The sequence below is a fragment of the Notolepis coatsorum genome (genome assembly GCF_963971535.1).
Source record: "Notolepis coatsorum genome assembly, chromosome: 4".
In the NCBI taxonomy this organism is placed as follows: domain Eukaryota; kingdom Metazoa; phylum Chordata; class Actinopteri; order Aulopiformes; family Paralepididae; genus Notolepis; species Notolepis coatsorum.
In genome coordinates, this window is record NC_140168.1 from 150,188,003 (window position 1) to 150,215,025 (window position 27,023).

General features: G+C 44.8%; 1 protein-coding gene across 1 annotated transcript in view; it reads right to left on the bottom strand.

Annotated features, from left to right (window-relative positions):
• The window catches only part of dip2ca (disco-interacting protein 2 homolog Ca), an 837,941-nt gene that overhangs the window by 379,579 nt on the left and 431,339 nt on the right, over positions 1-27,023 (bottom strand). The window contains exon 2 of the mRNA XM_084312140.1: positions 918-989. Coding sequence (XP_084168266.1) covers positions 918-989 — 72 coding nt within the window. The remainder of the gene's footprint in view (positions 1-917; positions 990-27,023) is intronic.

The following is a 27,023-nucleotide window of genomic DNA, read 5'->3' on the forward strand; positions in this document are numbered from 1 at the left end:
GCTCGCCACCAACGCAGGAGATGTTGGGTTCGAGCCCAGCTCTCTGCGTTGCTACCAGCTTGGCTGGTCGTTCATACTAATACAATTGGCAGTATTAGGGGGTGGGAAGCTGGTGGGTGGGGATCGGACGTTGTGGACAGCGACTCCTACAGGTCGGTTGGTGCGCCTGCGCAGTAGAATCAGGAAGCGACGAGGGCGGCGTGTCTCTCCCACGCAGACCCTCGCCACTGAGAGATCGCGCTGTGCAGGTGAAAAGATGTGACGGCTGCCTCCTCGAGTACCGGAGGGGACACGTGATGCAAGGCTTCGTCCACATTGCAGCCGGCTTGTGGGAGGCATGGCCTAACAGCGTTCGAGACAGGGGAGGGTAGAATTGGACAATACGAAATTGGGGACGGGAGAAAAATAAATAGAAAAATGGGGAGAAAAAGTAGACGAAAAATGTATAATTGCAAGTGTCCGGATGGCAGAATTCAGTACTATCTACAAAACCTTCTGTTTAATCATCTGCCCTTGATTCATTTGATTCGATTTTTTTGTACACGTGATCTCAAGAAGGTGCTGAACGAGCTCAGTGGCATCATTCATGTCTGGTCAATTTTAGCAAAGATGAGGAAAAAAATTACTTTCTGACACTGGGAATACATTCCCTGAGATCCATAGGTGTCCCTAGATACAAAGAACATGCAAATGGACCTTGTAGAAGTGGAGCAATCTTCCATTTACTTAGGTATGTATTTTTAGGTGGATTTTCAGAAATTACGGCTCAGGCTTAAGAGGTTAAGTCCTCCTTACCTAGAGAGATGACAAATGATCAGAACATCTAATACAATTCTATTGGAGGATAATAACAAAGGAAGCAATTATAACAGGGAAGAAGGGGGAACTAAAAAGAGAGAAAGAGGATGTTCCCGTACCTGGTGCTTGTGGGAGGTAGGCCCCAATCAACTTGGACCGTTTCTTCTCATAGCCTTTCTGTGTGATGTCACCTGCCAGAGAGAGAGAGAGAGAGAGAGAGAGAGAGAGAGAGAGAGAGAGAGAGAGAGAGAGAGAGAGAGAGAGAGAGAGATATTAGTGATGGCAAGCGATCAACACTCAAGCTGCACTTTGCGATAGAGGTCTGTGCACATGGCAGAGAAGAGTTAGGTAGTGATGAGGTAACGGACACCCAAGGCCGACAACCTCGAAGCTCAAATCAAACACTAAAACATTTAATGATAAACTATGGACCAGTTTATATAAAAGTGTAGCATAGACAATAATGTCTCAAACAAAAGAACTGAACAAAGTTGAAACATATTAAAACTTCAGTGAGAGAGAAATAAGACCCCAGAAGATGTACAAACACCGGTGGAAAGATCTAGACACAAGGAAATGACAGAAGAAATAGCTCAGGCGAGCGTGACGCAGGTAGGCAGGGATGGAGACCCAGTGGAGCCCGCCTGGTTGCGTCTATACTTTCCGCAACGGAGTTCGGTTTCCGGGTTCCTCTGATTGGCCGCGACCCCCACGTGACCCGCCCCCTTATCCACCGCTCTAGCAGCAGAGGTCCCTGCCTTCCTCAATTTATACGCATGGAAGTATTGACTACGCCGTAACAAATAATTAAAAAAAGATACCGTTAACTGGAATATGTTGTGCCTTTACACATATGTTGGATTATGTAATTGGTTTGTCATGACGGCGAGAATATGCTCAGCGATGCCGCTCGCGGCAGCATATTCTCGCCGCTGGCTGAGCTCTGGTGTCCGCTGGAGCAAGCCAGAGACAGCCGGCGATGCGAATTTTTTTTTCATCATCTTTGCTAAAATTGACCAGACATGAATGATGCCACTGAGCTCGTTCAGCACCTTCTTGAGATCACGTGTACAAAAAAATCGAATCAAATGAATCAAGGGCAGATGATTAAACAGAAGGTTTTGTAGATAGTACTGAATTCTGCCATCCGGACACTTGCAATTATAATTTTTTCGTCTACTTTTTCTCCCCATTTTTCTATTTATTTTTCTCCCGTCCCCAATTTCGTATTGTCCAATTCTACCCTCCCCTGTCTCGAACGCTGTTAGGCCGTGCCTCCCACAAGCCGGCTGCAATGTGGACGAAGCCTTGCATCACGTGTCCCCTCCGGTACTCGAGGAGGCAGCCGTCACATCTTTTCACCTGTACAGCGCGATCTCTCAGCGGCGAGGGTCTGCGTGGGAGGGACACGCCGCCCTTGTTGCTTCCTGATTCTACTGCGCAGGCGCACCAACCGACCTGTAGGAGTCGCTGTCCACAACGTCCGATCCCCACCCACCAGCTTCCCACCCCCTAATACTGCCAATTGTATTAGTATGAACGACCAGCCAAGCTGGTAGCAACGCAGAGAGCTGGGCTCGAACCCAACATCTCCTGCGTTGGTGGCGAGCGTCTTGCCCACTGCGCCACCTAGCCGCACTCGGACACATGCAATTTGAAATATGATTATAGAATATCAGGCCTATAAATTACCTTATTATGGCCAAGTCGCACAGGCCAAATTTCCCTTTTTCCAATGGCAGAGTTCAATCTGGATTTAGTATCACCAGGTGCCCCTGACAGGGCAGCAAAAAAAATAAAAAAATGGGGCTTGTATTTGTATAAAAATTTATTACGATTACATACCCAAAGTAATTTGCGATTTATTATACTTTATACTTATAGCACATGCATGAGCCTGGTCTCTTTTGAAAGGTAACATTCTGACTGTTAGCTAGACGAATCAGGACACAACAAAAAATAAACACAATACGGGACACAAACACAAACAAAATACTGAGAGAGCCAGCGGAAATAGAGAAGACATTTGAAGAATATTATAAGAAACTATACACACAACCGATAGCGGCAGGAGAAGAGGAGATAGCATTTTTTTTTTTAGAAAAATTGGATTTACCATCAATAGGGAAGGAACAGAATGAAATATTAAATGCAGAAATCACAGAACAGGACGTTTGGAATGCGATCAGTAGGGCAAAGAGTAGTAAGTCACCGGGTAGCGACGGATTCCCCTCGGAATTCTACAAAACATTTAGGCAGGAACTGAGCCCCATATTAGAAGCAGCATTCAGGCACACAATGGAAAAAGGCACAATGCCACCTTCATGGAAAGAGGCCATAATTACTACAATTCCAAAAGAAGGGAAAGATAGAGAACTGTGTAGCAGTTTCAGACCTGTGTCCATACTTAATGTAGATTACAAGATGTATACATCAATAACATCCAAAAGATTTGAGACATTTATGACAGATATAATAGACGAAGACCAGACTGGATTCATTAAAGGAAGGCAGACACAGGATAACATAAGAAAGACAGTGCAGATAGTAGAGGAGATACAAAAGGAAGGAGGAAGTGCAGTATTAGTTAGCCTAGATGCAGAAAAAGCCTTCGACAGTGTAAGCTGGATATTTCCTTTTGGACAATTCCTGTGAGTTTATGGAACACCTCTGTAATTTTTTTTTTTTTTTTAATTCGTTGTTTTGTATTTCTAATCAAGTCCTCAAAAACAGCATTTTTCTACCTGAAGATCTTAAGCTGTTTTGAGGCTGGGCTCCTAAACCACTGTGTGGCCTTCGAAGCATCTGGGACATTAACATGCAGCGGTGTCTATCTGACATCACAAATCATCACATTTTCAGATGACTCAGTTCAGTGAGGGTGAATATTGTGAGAGGAGAATTGGAAGAATGCGCCAATATGAGAATTAGAGACATAGATCATATTAATATAAGTCCACATAGCTAGGAAACAATGCTAAACACTGAAAAAGGCCATGTATAAGATAGTTCCCCTTTAAGGTGAATGGTAGTCTGACGGACCGGATTAAACTAGAGAGCTACCAGACAGGGTTGTTGTCTTTCGCTGACGCTCTTTCGATGTATTCATCGAACCACTGGCTCAACTAATTAGACAAACCAAAGACATCAAAGGGGTGGAGATAAGGGGGACAGAACATAAATTGGGATTGTTCGCAGACAACGTGATAGTATATATGAGACAACCAGACACAAGCTTCCCGACACTGATGGATCTACTGACAGAATATGGATATTACTCAGGGTATAGACTTAATGTGATGAAGACACAGACATTAGCACTGAACTACACACCAACGATAGAGATCAAAGAAAAATACAGAATCAAATGGGGCATGGACAGGATCAAGTACCTAGGGGTGAACATCACAAGAGGGGTGGAGGGGTTATACGATGCAAACTATACACAGATAAATCAGAAAATCAAGAGAGACCTAGAAAGATGGACGGTAATGCCCCTAGATTTCAGCTCAAGGATCGAAATAATTAAGATGAACATATTACCAAGGTTACTATACCTATTTCAATCTCTACCCATATTAATACCACAAAAACAATTTAGGGAATGGGATAGACAGATATCAAGATTCATTTGGGGGGGGGGGGGAAGGCCAAGGATCAGATATGTGACTCTACAATTACCAAAGGAGAAAGGAGGGATGGCAGTACCCAGTTTAGAAAGCTATTACTATGCAGCACAGCTTAGAACAGTAGCATGCTGGTGCAATGTGAATTATGAGGCCAAATGGAAAGATATAGAAACCAAAAGAGAGGGATTCAAAGTGCAGGCACTGATAGGAGATAGGGAGCTGTTCAGAAGACAGGAACAACTACTAGACCCAATTACCAAATTCACTATAAACATATGGAACACAATAGTAAAGAAATACAAGCTAGAAAAAGAATCTAAGATACTGAGATGGATAGCACACGACAACAAATTCAGACAAGGGATAGAAGACCATGGATTCAAGAGGTGGGAACGGGGGGGTATAACAGCAATGTGCACAATGACAGAAGGAGGGGAGATGCAGACTCTACAAAAATTGAAAGAAAGATACAGACTAGAGAATAGGGACCACTTTAGATATTTACAGATTAGGGACTACTATAACAAGGAAATAAAGCAAGACAGAGACAAAGAACAGAATGGGGTAATTAAGATAATGGTAAAGTCATACGAAGGACGGAAGGGAAGGGTGATATCAGCACTATATCAGGCAATAATGGACAGTAAGGGAAATACAACATTGTATGTAAAAGAAAAGTGTGAGAAAGAGTTGGAAATAGAGATAACAGAGGAGGAATGGTATGACACATGTAAGACACAACAAACAACCACAGGATCAAGGATATGGAGGGAGTTTGGGTGGAAAAACATAATTAGATGCTTTATAACACCAGAAATACAGGGCAATTACACACCAGCAAAGAAAACATGTTGGAGGGAGTGTGGACAGGAAGGGGCGAACCATACACACATATTCTGGGGATGTCAGAAGATAAGGCACTACTGGGAAGAGATAGGAGGGATAATAAATGAAATAATATGATACAAAATACCCCAGGGAGGCCAAGTGTTGTATTTGGGGAATCTGTCACAAGAAGGAATCCAAGGGGAAGACAAATACTTGATTAAGATATTGATAGTGGCAGCCAAAAAAGCTTTAACTAAACGGTGGTACAAGGTAGAAGTGCAGACAAAGGATCAATGGATAGAGTTGGTAGAGGGGATACAGGAAATGGAGAGAATCTGCTGAGGCTGCAAGAAGAAAAGTATGAATGGAAATGGAGAAAGTGGGAAGAATACAGGAGGGGAAGTAACGACATCACAGAGGTTTGAAAAGGATACAAGGAAATTAATGAAAATGTAAATAAATAATGCAAATATAGAATGGACCAAGGACCCATGCCACACTTTTTCTTTACTCATTTTTTGTCTATTTGTTTTATATTTATGTACTGTTGAGATGTTGAAATGTATTGTCTATGAATGTTGTCTATGTATGTTGTTAAAAAAATAAATAATGAAAATAAAAACTTAAGTTTAAGTTTAAAAAAAAAGATGAAGAAACTATGGAAGGTTGCCTATTGTTAATGAACTTGAATATGAATGAGCATGTTTGAAGGGTATTACGTTTGTTATTTGCGGAACAGAGGTGCAGATGTTTCATATCTGGTAGAGTGGGAAATCATCCCGAGTTCAAGTTTCAAGTTTCTTTAATAGTTGTCATACAGAAGTACAGAATACTTTTATACAAAATGCTTCTTTCTGTTACGCTCCAGAGACTGTGCTAGACAAAAGATAAGTATAAAATAAAATAAAATAGTATAGCATGTAAAAATAGAAGTAAAAATAGAAGTCACGTACGTAGACACAGTGTTCAGTATATACATATGTACAATGTTCGATGCAGAACTGAGTTACCATACAATATACAATATACTATGCAATATACTAATATACAATACTATATAGTGCAAAGCAGAAATGGGATGAGGTACAATTTACAGTAAGGTGTACTGAGGTATGGGTTGTAGTGCAAATCCTTTACCAATCAATTTAAAGTGTGTCTAGGTGTTCTAAAGTGTGGAGAGTGGGTGCTGCAGTGTGTTGTTTGTTTAAAGTGAGTGTGTGCGTATGGATGTGTGTGTTGTGTGTGTTGTGTGTTGAGTGCAGGGAGCGAAATTAACTTTTTGACTCACCGGCCAGTGGCGGGTAGATGGGAAGAATCTACCCGCCAAGCATATTTCTTACCTGCCAACTTTTTTTTGATAAAAAAAAAAATTATTATTATTTTATATAATTTTTTTTTAATAAAATATATATATTATATAATCATACTTGTGATTGTGTTATCTGCGAGACAGATCGCTGTCTGCATGTATACTCGAGTGGCCTCCAGCTCCAGCAAGGATTCTCCGGCGCTGCAGCTGGACCCTAAACGCTACATTCAGCATGCAAAAGGATTCTCCTGAGCTACAGCTGGACCCTATTCAGCAGCCCTCACTCATGCGATGTAAGCCAGGGACTCGAATGCGCATGTTGTTGTTGTTGTAGGACATTGATGCCAGGAGCTATCTGTAGCTACTGCTGTATGGCGTTGGGACAACGCCTCAGTGAACTATTTAGTTTACTGCGACATTTCGTAGTAACTAGTGAGCTACCTAGCCAACGGAGGTATTGTGCACTAGACTATTGCTGGAGGATTTGTTGATGTCTGGAGCTATCAGTAGCTAGCCGGCTGGATAACATTACACAATGCCTCATGTATTAAACTAAGTGAATAGTTGACTGGGTCATTTTGTAACGGTAGCTAACGTTATCTCACGAAGGTCCCACACTGACTAGACTAACGTCACGGTGACTCGGAGGCAATAGCCTCTGTTTACATGCAGGCATACAGAAACAGGTGGGGAGGGGGTAGGAGCAGCAGCAGCAGCAGCAGTGCGCGGTGCGCTGCATGTCTGTGCTGATACAGCGAGTGAGAACTCCGCTAAAGAATTGGATCATGATTTTCGGTTTTCACATGACTATTTGATTGCCCGCCACACGGCGGTCAGACCTCTCAGTGGGAGGCGACAAACGTAAAAAAAACTGAGCGCAAATGGCGGGTGGCGCTCTCTAGTTTCGGTCCCTGGTTGAGTGCATTTGATGGTTGTTGCATAGTGTTATTGTTCGTTGAGCAACCTGATGGCCTGGGGATAGAAGCTTCTTCTGAGTCTTTCTGTGCTTGCCATGAGACTCCGGTATCGCTTGCCTGACCGCAGCAGTTCAAAGAGGCAGTTGTTTGGGTGGCTGGAGTCCTTAATAATTCTCTTAGCCTTACCCCTGCACCGCTTGTTGTAAATGTCTTGGAGAGTGGGAAGCCCCCCTCCAATTGTGCGTTCGGCTGAACGTGCCACTCTCTGTAGTCTGCTTCTGTCTTGTGCGGTGCTATTCCCAAACCAGGAGGTGATATTGCCAGTCAGGATGCTCTCTATTGTACATGAGTAGAAGTTCTTAAGGATCTTCTGACTGACTTGGAACTTCCTTAGGCGCCTGAGGAAGTAGAGGCGTTGTCATGCCTTCTTCACAACACTGTCAATGTGTGTGGTCCATGTCAAGTCCTCGGATATGTGGGCTCCAAGGTACTTAAAACTGTTCACTCTCTCAACCGGTGCCCCGTCGATGCTGAGGGGGCTGTAGTCCCTGACCCCGACCTCCTGAAGTCCACAATCATCTCTTTTGTTTTGCTGACGTTCAGGGAGAGGCAGTTCTCCTGACACCACTGTGACAGATTCTCTACCTCTTCCAGGTAGGCCCTCCCGTCGTTGGATGGATACATCTGGATATTTGTCTAGTGTGTTCATTAGCAGGGAACAAACTTAACTTTTTGACTTACCAGCCATTTGGCTGGTAGATTTTTAAAAGTACCAGCCGGGCAGATTTTTTACTAGCCAAAATAGCTTTTTAGTATATCACCATGTGTTATTATTACATATAATACTCTCATATGCTATTTTCAATTAATATCATAAACAACATAAGGAATATTAGCATAATTTTGAGTGGACTGAAGGAATGAGTCAGCGTTAATAGTTTTAAATGCAAATAATTTATTGAAACATAGAAGTGGGGTCGACACACACACACACACACACACTGTGTTTCAACTCACCACCCCTGCATCATATTGTAGTCTGTCTTCAAACTTCCACTCCTCTCAATTTTTTTTTATATTTGAATATCAACATTATCTGTCCATCCTCAGTAATCCTCAGTTTACTATAATATACTCCTGTCCTGAGTCCTGACTAGTGACTCCGTCGTCTTTCCAAACGCACGCACACACACACACAGGGAAGGGGAGAGTGCCCCCCCCCCCCATTTCCCTTTCCTCAGTGCTGTTTATGGCTCTGTCTCGTCTGATCATCAGGATTAGCTTGTTAGCTTACGTTAACGTTGTAGTGATTGGTACATAAACGTTAATTTCGGGCGATGTGGGCATAAAGGAATGGCGACGGTGCAAAGCATGTAGCTGCATTGGACTCGTGAGAAGAAAAAAAACATCACAGACTTATTTCGCGTCTGTAGGCGCACTGCTGTGTTAACGCTGCTCTGTTAAAGGCCAACCTTCACGTTGTATTTTTGTTCAATAAACAATGTGGACTAGGCCAACGGTGAGTTTCATGAAGAAGGAAAAAAAAAGTATTGAAATTGACCCAGTTTTAGCGTTTTTATCAAACATTTTGTCTGCCCAACACAATCACCACGCACGTGGATATTTTAATCAATGGTTCATAACGTGCGTGTGTAATCGAAATGATCGTCACAACAGGTGCAGGGCACCAGGGGGCTCACCAGGGGGCGCTGAGAGTCACACACAGCTAGTGGCAGGCACTGCAGGCAGAGAGCCTTGCTACCATAGATATATGCTTGCTACTACTAGCCCAATGAAAATGTATCTGTTTCACCTAACACTATTGCTCCGTGATTATAGCCACCCATCTCTAAAGCCACAACCACGTTACCATATTTGTAATAATGTAAATCATTGTGTCGTTGTACACATATTGTCTTTATAACGTTAGTAGCTAACATAGCTTAGCTTGGTAGCTATTGTGCTAACAAAATATCCCGACATCCGGCTCGCTGGCCGGCATGAACGGCCGACCCAAAATGGTTCTCTCCTCTCTGTACACCCCGTCCCCACGGGTACCCTGCCGGGGGGCCCATGGACGCGACAACGGCGACAATGGTGGCAGCCTGTAGGGTGCTCGAGCCCGTAAAGGCTAGTGGTACACGATAGCTATGAGCTAACAACGGCCGCCGCTGTTGTCGCGTCCACAAGCTCCTCCGCAGGACACCCGCGAGGACGGGGGCACACAAAGAGGAGAGAACCATAGGCTAACGTCAGTGTAGTGGTCCCGACTGTAGCAGGGACGGCGGAGCTATAGGCTAACTGTGATGCACCGAGTGGGCCACCATTGATCTAGTACTATGACCCGGACGGGCAAGGCATTTCCTGAAGTGACGTCACTGCCGTGCTAGCGTCTGATAAGCTTTTAGATTCGGCTCATTAATATGCACCTGTAGTGACGTCGGCGTTTGATAAGCTTTTTTGATTCGCGCGTGCATGTTATTCGTGCATGGACCTTTTTAACTCTTTCAGAGTGGCATTTCCGGTGTCAAATGGAAAAAAATAAATAATTAAATTATATACCAATGATGTAAACTACCCATAATTGATCAGTAGGGTTTAACCTGGAGGTTGGGCTTTAACGCTGCTCTGTTTAACGCTGCTGCTCTGTTTTCAAGAAACAACACGGAGTGGGCGGATATCATATGACTCGCGGAGTTGCTAAGGGTTTTTCAAAGTAAGAGTATCATATGAACCTGAACGTTGCTAGCTGCCGGAGCTCAGATATTATGACTGGAGCTGCACAATAAGAGTATCGATATGAACTACACGCCAGCTGGCGGGCAGACTATTATTTGTAGATGCCAGACGGTAAATCTACACGCATTTGGCGATGGGCGTCTAGTTATTTTGTTCCCTGTTCATTAGACAAGTGAAATCCTCTTTATTTTTATTTTTTTATTGGTCTTTTTCCCCCTCCATTTTCTCCCATCCCAATGTTAGTCGTATGCCAATTCCCAGTCCCTTCCTGGTCGCTGCGCACTTACCCCCCACAGTCAGATCATCTGGGAGAGTGGAGGCTACCACGTGCTTCCTCCGACACACGTCCAGCCAATCACCGCTTCTTTTCACCTGGCAGCGCGGATTCTCATTGAGAGGGCGTAGCGTGTGGGAGGACCACACTATCCCCCTCACGTCCAATCCGCGCTTAGCAGGCGCCCCGACCGAACTGTAGGAGTCGCTGTTTACAACGACCCGGACCCACCCCGCCAGCTTCTCCCACCCTCTGATACAGCCAATTGTATCAGTGCAGACGGCCAGCCAAGCTGGTGACAACCCCGGAGCTGTGAGCTGGATTCGAACAGGAAAATCCAGCTCAGCTCCGGGGCTGGTGACGAACGCAATCTCCGCTCGGCCACCTAACCGCCAGTGAAATCCTCTTTCAATGCCTCTGTGCCAGTTTTCTTAGGCAGTTAGCCTCGCTGGTATGCGCCTCTTTGCTTTTGGAAAGAATACATTTGTTTTATACATTTTTAATAAACAATTATTTTGCATTCCACTAAGAGGTTGGCAGTCGACTCCTTTATATCGATTAGTCGACTATTCGACTAGTCGAGGTCAGCCCTAGTGCATACAGTACATAAACTCAAGACTGGAGGTACAGGTGCACCTGATTCAGCTCTCACAGTGCACAACCTGCTGATCGATATCTCCAAGTGAGGTAAATCAAGCGCACCTGGACCATCAGCATTATGCTTCCAGCCTGTTCAACACGGTAAGAAGCACAAACACAAAGCTCGACTAGAGCCAACATGACCAGCCCTTACCCCACAGTACGAGAATTTGTCTCAGTGACCATGGGCCAAAGAAATATCAAAGTTTCCACAGTACAAGTTCCACAGTACAACAGACACCACGGTCCAACAGCATCACACACTATAGACAGTAGGGGTGCAACGGTACATTTAGGGGTGTAACGGTACATGTAGGGGTGTCACGGTACGTGTAGGGGTGTAACGGTCGGTACGTGTAGGGGTGTAACGGTACGTGTAGGTAGGGGTGTAACGGTACATGTACGCTGACGACACCCAATTATATATACCTATTAAGCCAAATGATTCCTCCCAATTACAAAATCTTGAGGCTTGCCGTCAAAAAGTGGATGTCGCAAAACGTTCTACTCCTTAATGCAGATAAAACTGAGATGTTAATTGTTGGCCCCCCAAACCACAGAGGCTTGTTTCAGGACATCTCCCTCAACTTTGATACTTGTCATGTATCCCAGAGCCCCACCATAAAAAACCTTGGAGTCATTTTTTATTCCTCCCTCTCATTTAATGCACATATAAAAAATGTCACCAAAATTGCCTTCTTCCATCTTCGTAATATCGCAAAAATTCGCCCCATTATTTGAACTCTGGCTGATGCTGAAACCCTGATTCATGCTTTTGTCTCATCACGTCTAGACTACTGTAATGCACTTTTTTCAGGCCTACCTAATTCAAGGTAATTCAAGGTAACTAAAACTAGAACATTTGATCACATCACACCAGTTTTGTCCGCCCTACACTGGCTTCCTATTCAAGGCCGATCTGACTTTAAAGTGCTACTCCTCACCTACAAAATTTTAAATGGGCTTGCACCGCTCTATCTATCCGATCTCATCTCTCGATACTCGCCCGCTCTTGCTCTGCACTCATAAAATGCGGGGCTTCTTTTTTTTTTTATCCACTTTTTCTCCGATTTTTTCCATATTTTCTCCCATCCCAATTTCGTATCATCCAATTCAACCCTCCCCTGTCACGAACGCTGTTTCTTGCCTCCCACAAGCCGGCTGCAATGTGGACTAAGTCATACATAGCACAAGTCCCCTCCGGTACTTGAGGTAACAGCAGTCGCATCTTTTCACCTGCGCAGCTCGATCTCTCAGTGTCGAGGAGTAACGCGTGGGAGGCTCACGCTGCCCCCGACACTTCCTGATTCTACTGCGCAGGCGCACCAACCGACTTGTAAAATGCGGGGCTTCTATCGATTCCTAGGATTAAAAAGAAATCCGCTGACCACAGAGCCTTTGTCTACCGCGCTCCCTACCTGTGGAACAAATTATCTGCCGTCGTCAGGGGCGCCTGCTCTGTCGAAGCTTTTAAATCCCTGCTTAACACTTTGTATGCCACTCACGGCTTTTCCCCCGACCGTTGAATGCCACGTCACGAGTATTCTCGTTTTTGTTTAAAAAATATTTATTAGCGTTCTGAAATCATATTGCATCAAGCGAGCCTACCGTTGGAGATCCAGGCACCGCCGGCGCTCAGATGTGAAAAAAGCGCCCCCTATCGTCTCCCAGATGGTAAATCACCCTTTTGGATTGGACTCAATGAAAGTGAATGGGAGAACAGATTTCTGACTCCACATTTTACTTCTCACTGATGTAACCGGGGTCTACCAGAGTTCATTCTGGAGCCTTGGTGCCACGGCGAATATGTGTTCTACTGTACACACGGTGGATCAATACAATTATCGATTTTTTCGAATGGCGATCGGAAATTGGAATAAACCATTTGGATACCATCTGACCTCAGGTAAGGAATCTATGTTATCAGTCTTAGGATAATCAGACTCGTTTTCACGGATATATAAGCGTTTCTCCTATATGTGATATAGCTGTTTTGACTGTAAAAGCCATCAGGAAATAAGAGCAGCGATTATCAGCGTGCGGCACGAGTGTGCGTGCGCACACATATACTATCGATCATCTAGCGTTTATTTGAAAACGATTCATAAATAGGCAGACAAATGACAACGTTCTGGAATTTTCCAGTAAAAGACGATTATCATAGAATGTGTTGTTTTTTCCGCGAAAACGAGTGATTTTCAAAATGCTATCAAACTGAAATGAAGCGATAAAAATACAATCTGCTTTGACAATGTTGACTGGAAAATGAGTCTTTGATAAGCGACGGGCAGATTAGACACATAATTTAAAACATAGATTAGGCGATATTAACGTTAACATTGGAGCGGATTGTGGCATTTGTGACGACCCTCCCCCACACTGTGTTGTCTTCCTCTGCTCTGGCTGGCAGAGCAGAGCTGGGGAAGGCTCGTCAGCTAATTGGTGCACACCTGGGCCGGGGTGTCCCAGGCAGGATATCAGAGAGAGGCTGCCTCTGGTTCTCTGGCGAACTCCCCATTTGTTTTTGGTTCTTTGTTTGTCTGGTTGCTGTTGGTTGATTATTTGGTTCTTTGGTCATTTGGCTGTTACTTTTGGTTCATTTGTTTTGGTTGCTTTCTTTGCCTTTACACCTACACATTCATGCTGCACATACACTCATCCACACACTTCTGATACACTGATACTCATATATATTGGCTGCTCCTTTAAATTACTTATTTGTTATTTCTTAAATTGTGCCTGTGTCTCCCTATTCTTGTTGCGAGCTTGAGCCAGTTCGTAACAAGTGGGGGCTCGTCAAAAAGGAATAAATCCGGTATTATAAAAGGAAAACAATTTGGACCCTAGAATTGTTTGTAAAATTTTTAAATTTTTTTTAAATCAGCATGTTCATATTTTTCACTCCCTACATTAGGCCCTAAGTGGGAGTGATCTAGGGTGGACTGGTTGCCAGTGTGGTGAGTAACCTGGAAACTATTTGTTTGCTGAAATTAATTGAATATGTCTTGGATTGGGGGAGATTCAGGTGCAAATTGGAAATGTTGAATGTTAAATTGGTTATTTTCTTCAAATTGACCTTAGTTTTGCAGTTTTGTGATGGCTGGCAGTGTGGTGAACCCTCTCCTCTGTGGACATGCAGTGCGTGGTGAGTATGACTTTTTGAGTGCTATTTAATCTGTTTAAAAGTGGTAGTGGGTAGCCCTGGTTAGTTAGGCGCCGAGTGGACCAGCTGTACTGTATCAGTACTTCCAACAGTCCACTAAATTTATTATTTTTCCTTTTTTGTTTTGAAATGGAGTCTGTAAGGTGGAGACTTCGGTCTCTGTCGAGGGTAAAGAAAGAAGACGGTTAGGTTTAGAGTAGTGATATTGGTAGGGAACCAGGGTTGCTCAAAATACAAATATCATTGTATATGGTTAGGGATTGGCACTCGGAAAGTCTTGCTCACCATGTTTTCTGTTTGTTTTCTATATAAGTAGTGATTAGTGCTTTAAATATGGCTTCCATTGTGAAAGACTTTATACACACTCCTTCAATGGAGTTATTGAACCAGTGTACAAAGGAACACCTGCAAAAAATTGCTGAGCACTTTGAGATTGAGGTGACTGATAAAACGTTTGAAGGAAGATGTGAGAGTATTGTTGAGAGACACATTGATGGACAGGGAAGTTTTGTTTGATATAGATAAACCTGTCATTTCACCTACAGTGACTCCTGTAGCTTTGACCTTTGAACAGCAAAAGGAGTTGTTAACTCTTACTCATACTCTTAAATTGGAACATGAGGGTAGATGTATGGAACATGAGGAAAAAATGGAAAGAATTAAAGCCCAATCACAATTAGAGATGGAAACCATTAAATTGAAGCAAATAATTGAGGGAAAAATTTCCTCCGGGGTCACTGGTCAGGAGGAAAGTACATTTAATGTGGGATCTAACCGGCAACTGCTTCCCCAGTTCACAGAAAAGGATCCGGACCTGTTTTTTTCTTTGTTTGAGCGGGTGGCAAATGCAAGAAAGTGGTCTGATGAGGAGTGCACTTTGTTGTTGCAGTGTCTTCACAGGAAAGGCACAAGAGGCTTATGCTTCTTTGACTGTAGCAGACAGTAAGATCTATGCGACAGTTAAAACTATAGTGTTGCGTGCATATGAGTTGGTTCCCGAAGCATATCGGCAACGTTTTAGTAATTGGGAAAAGAAGGAGCACCAGACTCATGTTGAATTTGTCCGTGATCTGGTTGTTCAGTTTACTCGATGGTGTTCGGCGTCAGAGGTTAGAACTTTTCAAGAACTGTCTGATTTAGTGATACTGGAGCAGATAAAAAACGGTGTGCCATATAGTATTGCTACTTACTTGAACGAACGAAAAGTAAAAACTCTGCAGGAAGCAGCAATGTTGGCTGATGAATATAGTTTAATTCATAAACGTACATTTGCCGAAGCAGGTAGTAGTGTGCAGCAGAATAGGTTTTCTCCACGCACAGACAGACGTTTTGGGTCAAACGTGGAATCGGCTTATTCTAGGCCTAATAATGGTTCTGGAAAGGAAAATGACGATAGTACCAATTGTCATTACTGTCGGCGTGAAGGGCATTGGAAGAATGAGTGCCCTAGTCGCAGAGCAAAGGCGGAATTCTCAAATGAAAATGGCCAGGTGAAACGTTGGCTGCACCTGCTCGTATTGGTAGCAAGGCTGATGCCATTGATGCAGTTAGGTGGCATACAAGACCTGCGACAGTAACAGCTACAGTATCAGACATTGAAAGCGGTTATTCTCCTTATATTACAGAGGGTCATGTTTCATTGGTGGGAAGTGATTCCTTTGTACCTGTTAAAATCCTGCGAGATACCGGTGCGTTGGATTCATTTATTGTGGGATCAGCATTCTTTTTCACCCAAATCATATACAGGTCGTGATGTACGGGTTTGTGGGATGGGGTTACGAGTTGTGTCGGCTCCCCTCCATAACCTCATGTTCTCCTCAGATCTGGTACAGGGGGTGGTGTCCATGGGAGTTCGGCCCTCGTTGCCTGTTGAAGGAGTGGCAGTGATTTTAGGTAATGACTTGGTTGGTAAGCGTGACGTGCCACCTTCATTAGTGGGTACTTCGGCACCGCTGGTGGGAGAGCCACATAAGAATGAGTGTAACCCAGACGTGTTGCCAGCCTGTGCAGTAACACGAGAGAATGTTACTTTTCCTGTGCCCGCTGTCCCGTTGTCTGTTTCCCTCAGCCACAACCAGGAAGTATCCGCCCTCAAGACCTCCCTCGGCCAATCGGAGGGCAAGCTGACTGAGCTGCAAGGATAGCTGGAAAACCTGCAGAAGGATGTGAAAACTGAGATTGATCGTCTCCAGCGGCAGCAAGCTGGTGTTGACCAGGCTCAGACAGGAGGTGGCGAGGAGCAGCTCAGACAACAGATGACTGAGGAAAGAGAGGAGAATGGAGTGAACATGGAGAGAGGAAGAGGAAAAAATATATAAAAATCCTAATTTTCACCCATGTGTATAAATATGTCTGTCTGCCCATTCCGGTTACTAACCCCTTTTCTCTTAAAGGGCTTCTCTGGCGCACCGGAGTTGCTGAGGCTGGGGCTCCCTCTACTCTTAAAGGGCTTCTCTGGCGCACCGGAGTTGCTGAGGCTGGGGTGGAGTGGCTGGATGGGGAATTGATGGGCATGTCTATGCGACCCATGTTCAGCAGTCACTTTTTGGAGGAAATGTGATTTTTATTAAAGAGTGTGATACAATGTCTGGGTTGAGAACAGTGACCCTAGGGCAGAGCTGGGGAAGGCTCGTCAGCTAATTGGTGCACACCTGGGCCGGTGTGTCCCAGGCAGGATATCAGAGAGAGGCTGCCTCTGGTTCTCTGGCGAACTCCCCATTTGTTTTTGGTTCTTTGTTTGTCTGGTTGCTGTTGGTTGATTATTTGGTTCTTTGGTCATTTGGCTGTTACTTTTGGTTCATTTGTTTTGGTTGCTTTCTTTGCTTTTACACCTACACATTCATGCTGCACATACACTCATCCACACACTTCTGATACACTGATACTCATATATATTGGCTGCTCCTTTAAATTACTGATAATAAATTCTTTGTTATTTCTTAAATTGTGCCTGTGTCTCCCTATTCTTGTTGCGAGCTTGAGCCAGTTCGTAACACATTCAAGGGGGTAAAAAGGAAAACACGGCTGGCAATCAAAGTGTTAAGACCCATCTTTTCTCTCTCTCCTTCAACCTACCCTGATCTCACCTGATCGGGGTCTGACCCTTAGATTAATCTGTCTAGTTTAGTTAGGATGTCTATTTGCTCCCATGTCTGGTAACCCCCTCCTATTGCTAGGTTTTAGTGAGTTTTTCCTTTTCCTTACCTTCGCGTGGGGTATGTCTGGGAGTGTTGCTTTTATTTATTTTGCATTTATTTTAATTTAAAATTTTTAATTTAAATTTAAATTCTATTTTTTTGGACCTTGAGGTGTTCTTGTTTTGTTCTTGATTTGATGTGATGTTTCTTCTTGACTTGTTTGGGGAGGACGTGTACGGCCCATGGGGACATGACGTGTGTTGTCGGGCCTTATAAATACATTTGATTTGATTTGATTTATGTAGGAAGGGGTGTAACGGTACATGTAGGTAGGGGTGTAACGGTACATATAGGTAGGGGTGTAACGGTACATGTAGGTAGGGGTGTAACGGTACGTGTAGGTAGGGGTGTAACGGTACATGTAGGTAGGGGTGTAACGGTACGTGTAGGTAGGGGTGTAATGGTACGTGTAGGTAGGGGTGTCATGGTACGTGTAGGTAGGGGTGTAATGGTACATGTAGGTAGGGGTGTAACGGTACGTGTAGGTAGGGGTGTAATGGTACATGTAGGTAGGGGTGTCATGGTACATGTAGGTAGGGGTGTAACGGTACATATAGGTAGGGGTGTAATGGTACATGTAGGTAGGGGTGTCATGGTACATGTAGGTAGGGGTGTCATGGTACATGTAGGTAGGGGTGTCATGGTACATGTAGGTAGGGGTGTCATGGTACATGTAGGTAGGGGTGTCACGGTACATGTAGGTAGGGGTGTCATGGTACATATAGGTAGGGGTGTCATGGTACATATAGGTAGGGGTGTCATGGTACATGTAGGTAGGGGTGTCACGGTACATGTAGGTAGGGGTGTCATGGTACATGTAGGTAGGGGTGTCATGGTACATGTAGGTAGGGGTGTCATGGTACATGTAGGTAGGGGTGTCATGGTACATGTAGGTAGGGGTGTAATGGTACATGTAGGTAGGGGTGTCATGGTACATGTAGGTAGGGGTGTCATGGTACATGTAGGTAGGGGTGTCATGGTACATGTAGGTAGGGGTGTCATGGTACATGTAGGTAGGGGTGTCATGGTACATGTAGGTAGGGGTGTAATGGTACATGTAGGTAGGGGTGTAATGGTACATGTAGGTAGGGGTGTCATGGTACATGTAGGTAGGGGTGTAATGGTACATGTAGGTAGGGGTGTAACGGTACATGTAGGTAGGGGTGTAACGGTACATGTAGGTAGGGGTGTCATGGTACATGTAGGTAGGGGTGTAACGGTACATGTAGGTAGGGGTGTCATGGTACATGTAGGTAGGGGTGTAACGGTACATGTAGGTAGGGGTGTAATGGTACATGTAGGTAGGGGTGTCATGGTACATGTAGGTAGGGGTGTCATGGTACATGTAGGTAGGGGTGTCATGGTACATGTAGGTAGGGGTGTAACGGTACATGTAGGTAGGGGTGTAATGGTACATGTAGGTAGGGGTGTAACGGTACATGTAGGTAGGGGTGTCATGGTACATGTAGGTAGGGGTGTCATGGTACATGTAGGGGTGTAATGGTACATGTAGGTAGGGGTGTAACGGTACATGTAGGTAGGGGTGTCATGGTACATGTAGGTAGGGGTGTAATGGTACATGTAGGTAGGGGTGTCATGGTACGTGTAGGTAGGGGTGTCATGGTACATGTAGGTAGGGGTGTCATGGTACATGTAGGTAGGGGTGTAATGGTACATGTAGGTAGGGGTGTAACGGTACATGTAGGTAGGGGTGTAACGGTACATGTAGGTAGGGGTGTAATGGTACATGTAGGTAGGGGTGTCATGGTACATGTAGGTAGGGGTGTAACGGTACATGTAGGTAGGGGTGTAACGGTACATGTAGGTAGGGGTGTCATGGTACATGTAGGTAGGGGTGTCATGGTACATGTAGGTAGGGGTGTCATGGTACATGTAGGTAGGGGTGTAATGGTACATGTAGGTAGGGGTGTCATGGTACATGTAGGTAGGGGTGTAATGGTACATGTAGGTAGGGGTGTCATGGTACATGTAGGGGAGGGGTGTCATGGTACATGTAGGTAGGGGTGTCATGGTACATGTAGGTAGGGGTGTCATGGTACATGTAGGTAGGTGTGTCATGGTACATGTAGGTAGGGGTGTAATGGTACATGTAGGTAGGGGTGTCATGGTACATGTAGGTAGGGGTGTCATGGTACATGTAGGTAGGGGTGTCATGGTACATATAGGTAGGGGTGTCATGGTACATGTAGGTAGGGGTGTCATGGTACATATAGGTAGGGGTGTAATGGTACATGTAGGTAGGGGTGTCATGGTACATATAGGTAGGGGTGTCATGGTACATGTAGGTAGGGGTGTCATGGTACATATAGGTAGGGGTGTAATGGTACATGTAGGTAGGGGTGTAATGGTACATATAGGTAGGGGTGTAATGGTACATGTAGGTAGGGGTGTAACGGTACATGTAGGTAGGGGTGTAATGGTACGTGTAGGTAGGGGTGTAATGGTACATATAGGTAGGGGTGTCATGGTACATGTAGGTAGGGGTGTCATGGTACATGTAGGTAGGGGTGTCATGGTACATATAGGTAGGGGTGTAATGGTACATGTAGGTAGGGGTGTCATGGTACGTGTAGGTAGGGGTGTCATGGTACATATAGGTAGGGGTGTCATGGTACATGTAGGTAGGGGTGTCATGGTACATGTAGGTAGGGGTGTCATGGTACATGTAGGTAGGGGTGTCATGGTACATGTAGGTAGGGGTGTCATGGTACATGTAGGTAGGGGTGTCATGGTACATATAGGTAGGGGTGTAACGGTACATGTAGGTAGGGGTGTAATGGTACATGTAGGTAGGGGTGTCATGGTACATGTAGGTAGGGGTGTCATGGTACATGTAGGTAGGGGTGTAATGGTACATGTAGGTAGGGGTGTCATGGTACATATAGGTAGGGGTGTAATGGTACATGTAGGTAGGGGTGTAATGGTACATATAGGTAGGGGTGTCATGGTACATGTAGGTAGGGGTGTCATGGTACGTGTAGGTAGGGGTGTCATGGTACATGTAGGTAGGGGTGTAATGGTACATGTAGGTAGGGGTGTAATGGTACATATAGGTAGGGGTGTCATGGTACATGTAGGTAGGGGTGTCACGGTACATATAGGTAGGGGTGTCATGGTACATGTAGGTAGGGGTGTAATGGTACATGTAGGTAGGGGTGTCATGGTACGTGTAGGTAGGGGTGTCATGGTACATGTAGGTAGGGGTGTAATGGTACATATAGGTAGGGGTGTAATGGTACGTGTAGGTAGGGGTGTAATGGTACATATAGGTAGGGGTGTAATGGTACGTGTAGGTAGGGGTGTAATGGTACATGTAGGTAGGGGTGTAATGGTACATGTAGGTAGGGGTGTCACGGTACATGTAGGTAGGGGTGTAATGGTACATGTAGGTAGGGGTGTCATGGTACATGTAGGTAGGGGTGTAATGGTACATGTAGGTAGGGGTGTCATGGTACATATAGGTAGGGGTGTCATGGTACATATAGGTAGGGGTGTAATGGTACATGTAGGTAGGGGTGTAATGGTACATATAGGTAGGGGTGTAATGGTACATGTAGGTAGGGGTGTAACGGTACATGTAGGTAGGGGTGTAATGGTACGTGTAGGTAGGGGTGTAATGGTACATATAGGTAGGGGTGTCATGGTACATGTAGGTAGGGGTGTCATGGTACATGTAGGTAGGGGTGTCATGGTACATATAGGTAGGGGTGTAATGGTACATATAGGTAGGGGTGTCATGGTACATATAGGTAGGGGTGTCATGGTACATATAGGTAGGGGTGTCATGGTACATGTAGGTAGGGGTGTCATGGTACATGTAGGTAGGGGTGTAACGGTACATGTAGGTAGGGGTGTAATGGTACATGTAGGTAGGGGTGTCATGGTACATGTAGGTAGGGGTGTCATGGTACATGTAGGAAGGGGTGTCATGGTACATGTAGGTAGGGGTGTCATGGTACATGTAGGTAGGGGTGTAATGGTACATGTAGGTAGGGGTGTCATGGTACATATAGGTAGGGGTGTAATGGTACATGTAGGTAGGGGTGTAATGGTACATATAGGTAGGGGTGTCATGGTACATGTAGGTAGGGGTGTCATGGTACGTGTAGGTAGGGGTGTCATGGTACATGTAGGTAGGGGTGTAATGGTACATGTAGGTAGGGGTGTAATGGTACATATAGGTAGGGGTGTCATGGTACATATAGGTAGGGGTGTCATGGTACATGTAGGTAGGGGTGTCACGGTACATATAGGTAGGGGTGTCATGGTACATGTAGGTAGGGGTGTAATGGTACATGTAGGTAGGGGTGTCATGGTACATATAGGTAGGGGTGTCATGGTACATGTAGGTAGGGGTGTAATGGTACATATAGGTAGGGGTGTCATGGTACATGTAGGTAGGGGTGTAATGGTACATGTAGGTAGGGGTGTAATGGTACATGTAGGTAGGGGTGTCATGGTACATGTAGGTAGGGGTGTCATGGTACATGTAGGTAGGGGTGTAATGGTACATGTAGGTAGGGGTGTAATGGTACATATAGGTAGGGGTGTCATGGTACATATAGGTAGGGGTGTCATGGTACATATAGGTAGGGGTGTCATGGTACATATAGGTAGGGGTGTAATGGTACATGTAGGTAGGGGTGTAACGGTACATGTAGGTAGGGGTGTCATGGTACATGTAGGTAGGGGTGTCATGGTACATGTAGGTAGGGGTGTAATGGTACATATAGGTAGGGGTGTCATGGTACATATAGGTAGGGGTGTAATGGTACATGTAGGTAGGGGTGTAACGGTACATATAGGTAGGGGTGTCATGGTACATGTAGGTAGGGGTGTCATGGTACGTGTAGGTAGGGGTGTCATGGTACATGTAGGTAGGGGTGTCATGGTACATGTAGGTAGGGGTGTCATGGTACATGTAGGTAGGGGTGTAATGGTACATGTAGGTAGGGGTGTAATGGTACATGTAGGTAGGGGTGTAATGGTACATATAGGTAGGGGTGTCATGGTACATATAGGTAGGGGTGTCATGGTACCAGGGTTTCCGTTAGAAAAAATTGTTGCCGGTCTCCGTGACCTGCAAGATTTCAATCTACCGGACAAATGAGATTAATTCCGGTCATAGTTTATTGAGCTTTAAAACAATTGATAGGCAGGCAATATAAAGAATGTCATCCTCAAGGCATGTAGATTTATAATATTATTACTTAAAACTAGGCTACTTTTGCGTATACAGTCATTAATTAATATATTCCAAATAAAATAAGTCCCTCGATACTCCGTGCTGCTGCTGACTTGAACTAAAATAGACCGCGTATGTGGGCAGTCGGTCCGACACTAAACAGCAGTCTGTTATAATCACATTTTTATGAGCTAACGAATTCCGTTATATTGGACATTTGTATTAATTATATCAAGCGAAGAACTGAGAAAGCAGAGAGACGGCAACATTATCGTGGTTTGCGTGACGACTCTCTCCACCTCGCAACGACTTATTTGCAAAGAGTATGGCGCTGCAGAGAAGCTGATTTAGCTGTTATTGGCTCTTTTCTGGGAACCGCACAGCAGCGCCCCCCACCCAACATTGGCTGAAAATGGCCAAATTGGAGTACTGCTGGAATACTGCATTGTGCCGTTGCCTCTCTGGCTCTGCAGCTTCACACAAAAGTCCGCACACCAGCACTAAGCTCTCGCCAACAACGTCGTTGTCATTATTAGAAGCAACGAGGAAACAAATGTAATGATCGTTTCGTTCATCGCATAGGCTATTTAATTTTAGCCTATTTTAATACAATTCAAATAATCAAATTGTGCTTAGACTCAGGGAATTATTTTCACCGGACATTAAGACCGGAGATATTAAATAAGTCGGACTTCAACAGATTTTGCCGGTCAAAAACCGGTAATTACCGGCTAACGGAAACGCTGCATGGTACATATAGGTAGGGGTGTAATGGTACATGTAGGTAGGGGTGTAACGGTACATGTAGGTAGGGGTGTCATGGTACATGTAGGTAGGGGTGTCATGGTACATGTAGGTAGGGGTGTAATGGTACATATAGGTAGGGGTGTCATGGTACATATAGGTAGGGGTGTAATGGTACATGTAGGTAGGGGTGTAACGGTACATGTAGGTAGGGGTGTAATGGTACGTGTAGGTAGGGGTGTAACGGTACATATAGGTAGGGGTGTCATGGTACATGTAGGTAGGGGTGTCATGGTACATGTAGGTAGGGGTGTCATGGTACATGTAGGTAGGGGTGTAATGGTACATGTAGGTAGGGGTGTCATGGTACATGTAGGTAGGGGTGTCATGGTACATATAGGTAGGGGTGTAATGGTACATGTAGGTAGGGGTGTCATGGTACATATAGGTAGGGGTGTCATGGTACATGTAGGTAGGGGTGTAATGGTACATGTAGGTAGGGGTGTCATGGTACATGTAGGTAGGGGTGTAACGGTACATATAGGTAGGGGTGTAATGGTACATATAGGTAGGGGTGTAATGGTACATGTAGGTAGGGGTGTCATGGTACATGTAGGTAGGGGTGTCATGGTACATGTAGGTAGGGGTGTCATGGTACATATAGGTAGGGGTGTCATGGTACATATAGGTAGGGGTGTAATGGTACATATAGGTAGGGGTGTCATGGTACATATAGGTAGGGGTGTAATGGTACATGTAGGTAGGGGTGTCATGGTACATGTAGGTAGGGGTGTCATGGTACATGTAGGTAGGGGTGTAATGGTACATGTAGGTAGGGGTGTCATGGTACATGTAGGTAGGGGTGTAATGGTACATGTAGGTAGGGGTGTCATGGTACATGTAGGTAGGGGTGTCATGGTACATATAGGTAGGGGTGTCATGGTACATATAGGTAGGGGTGTAATGGTACATATAGGTAGGGGTGTCATGGTACATGTAGGTAGGGGTGTAATGGTACATGTAGGTAGGGGTGTCATGGTACATATAGGTAGGGGTGTAATGGTACATGTAGGTAGGGGTGTCATGGTACATGTAGGTAGGGGTGTCATGGTACGTGTAGGTAGGGGTGTAATGGTACATGTAGGTAGGGGTGTAATGGTACATGTAGGTAGGGGTGTAATGGTACATGTAGGTAGGGGTGTCATGGTACATGTAGGTAGGGGTGTCATGGTACATGTAGGTAGGGGTGTCATGGTACATGTAGGTAGGGGTGTCATGGTACATGTAGGTAGGGGTGTCATGGTACATATAGGTAGGGGTGTCATGGTACATATAGGTAGGGGTGTAATGGTACATGTAGGTAGGGGTGTCATGGTACATGTAGGTAGGGGTGTCATGGTACATGTAGGTAGGGGTGTCATGGTACATATAGGTAGGGGTGTCATGGTACATATAGGTAGGGGTGTAATGGTACATATAGGTAGGGGTGTCATGGTACATGTAGGTAGGGGTGTAATGGTACATATAGGTAGGGGTGTAATGGTACCAGCGTTTCCGTTAGCCGGTAATTACCGGTTTTTGACCGGCAAAATCTGTTGAAGTCCGACTTATTTAATATCTCCGGTCTTAATGTCCGGTGAAAATAATTCCCTGAGTCTAAGCACAATTTGATTATTTGAATTGTATTAAAATAGGCTAAAATTAAATAGCCTATGCGATGAACGAAACGATCATTACATTTGTTTCCTCGTTGCTTCTAATAATGACAACGACGTTGTCGGCGAGAGCTTAGTGCTGGGTGTGCGAGTGCATGTGAAGCTGCAGAGCCAGAGAGGCAACGGCACAATGCAGTATTCCATCAGTACTCCAATTCGGCCATTTTCAGCCAATGTTGGGTGGGGGGCGCTGTTGTGCGGTTCCCAGAAAAGAGCCAATAACAGCTAAATCAGCTTCTCTGCAGCGCCATACTCTTTGCAAATAAGTCGTTGCGAGGTGGAGAGTCGTCACGCAAACCACGATAATGTTGCCGTCTCTCTGCTTTCTCAGTTCTTCGCTTGATATAATTAATACAAATGTCCAATATAACGGAATTCGTTAGCTCATAAAAATGTGATTATAACAGACTGCTGTTTAGTGTCGGACCGACTGCCCACATACGCGGTCTATTTTAGTTCAAGTCAGCAGCAGCACGGAGTATCGAGGGACTTATTTTATTTGGAATATATTAATTAATGACTGTATACGCAAAAGTAGCCTAGTTTTAAGTAATAATATTATAAATCTACATGCCTTGAGGATGACATTCTTTATTCTAAACTATGACCGGAATTAATCTCATTTGTCCGGTAGATTGAAATCTTGCAGGTCACGGAGACCGACAACAATTTTTTCTAACGGAAACCCTGAATGGTACATGTAGGTAGGGGTGTCATGGTACATATAGGTAGGGGTGTAATGGTACATGTAGGTAGGGGTGTAATGGTACATATAGGTAGGGGTGTAATGGTACATGTAGGTAGGGGTGTCATGGTACATATAGGTAGGGGTGTAATGGTACATATAGGTAGGGGTGTAATGGTACATATAGGTAGGGGTGTCATGGTACATATAGGTAGGGGTGTAATGGTACATATAGGTAGGGGTGTCATGGTACATATAGGTAGGGGTGTCATGGTACATATAGGTAGGGGTGTAATGGTACATATAGGTAGGGGTGTAATGGTACATATAGGTAGGGGTGTCATGGTACATGTAGGTAGGGGTGTAATGGTACATATAGGTAGGGGTGTCATGGTACATGTAGGTAGGGGTGTAATGGTACATGTAGGTAGGGGTGTCATGGTACATGTAGGTAGGGGTGTAATGGTACATGTAGGTAGGGGTGTCATGGTACATGTAGGTAGGGGTGTCATGGTACATATAGGTAGGGGTGTAACGGTACATGTAGGTAGGGGTGTAACGGTACATATAGGTAGGGGTGTCATGGTACATGTAGGTAGGGGTGTAATGGTACATGTAGGTAGGGGTGTCATGGTACATATAGGTAGGGGTGTCATGGTACATGTAGGTAGGGGTGTCATGGTACATGTAGGTAGGGGTGTCATGGTACATATAGGTAGGGGTGTAATGGTACATGTAGGTAGGGGTGTCATGGTACATATAGGTAGGGGTGTCATGGTACGTGTAGGTAGGGGTGTAACGGTACATATAGGTAGGGGTGTCATGGTACATATAGGTAGGGGTGTAACGGTACATGTAGGTAGGGGTGTAATGGTACATGTAGGTAGGGGTGTCATGGTACATATAGGTAGGGGTGTCATGGTACATATAGGTAGGGGTGTAACGGTATGTGTAGGGGTGTCATGGTACGTGTAGGTAGGGGTGTAATGGTACATATAGGTAGGGGTGTAATGGTACATGTAGGTAGGGGTGTAATGGTACATGTAGGTAGGGGTGTCATGGTACATATAGGTAGGGGTGTAATGGTACATGTAGGTAGGGGTGTAATGGTACATATAGGTAGGGGTGTCATGGTACATATAGGTAGGGGTGTAATGGTACATGTAGGTAGGGGTGTAAT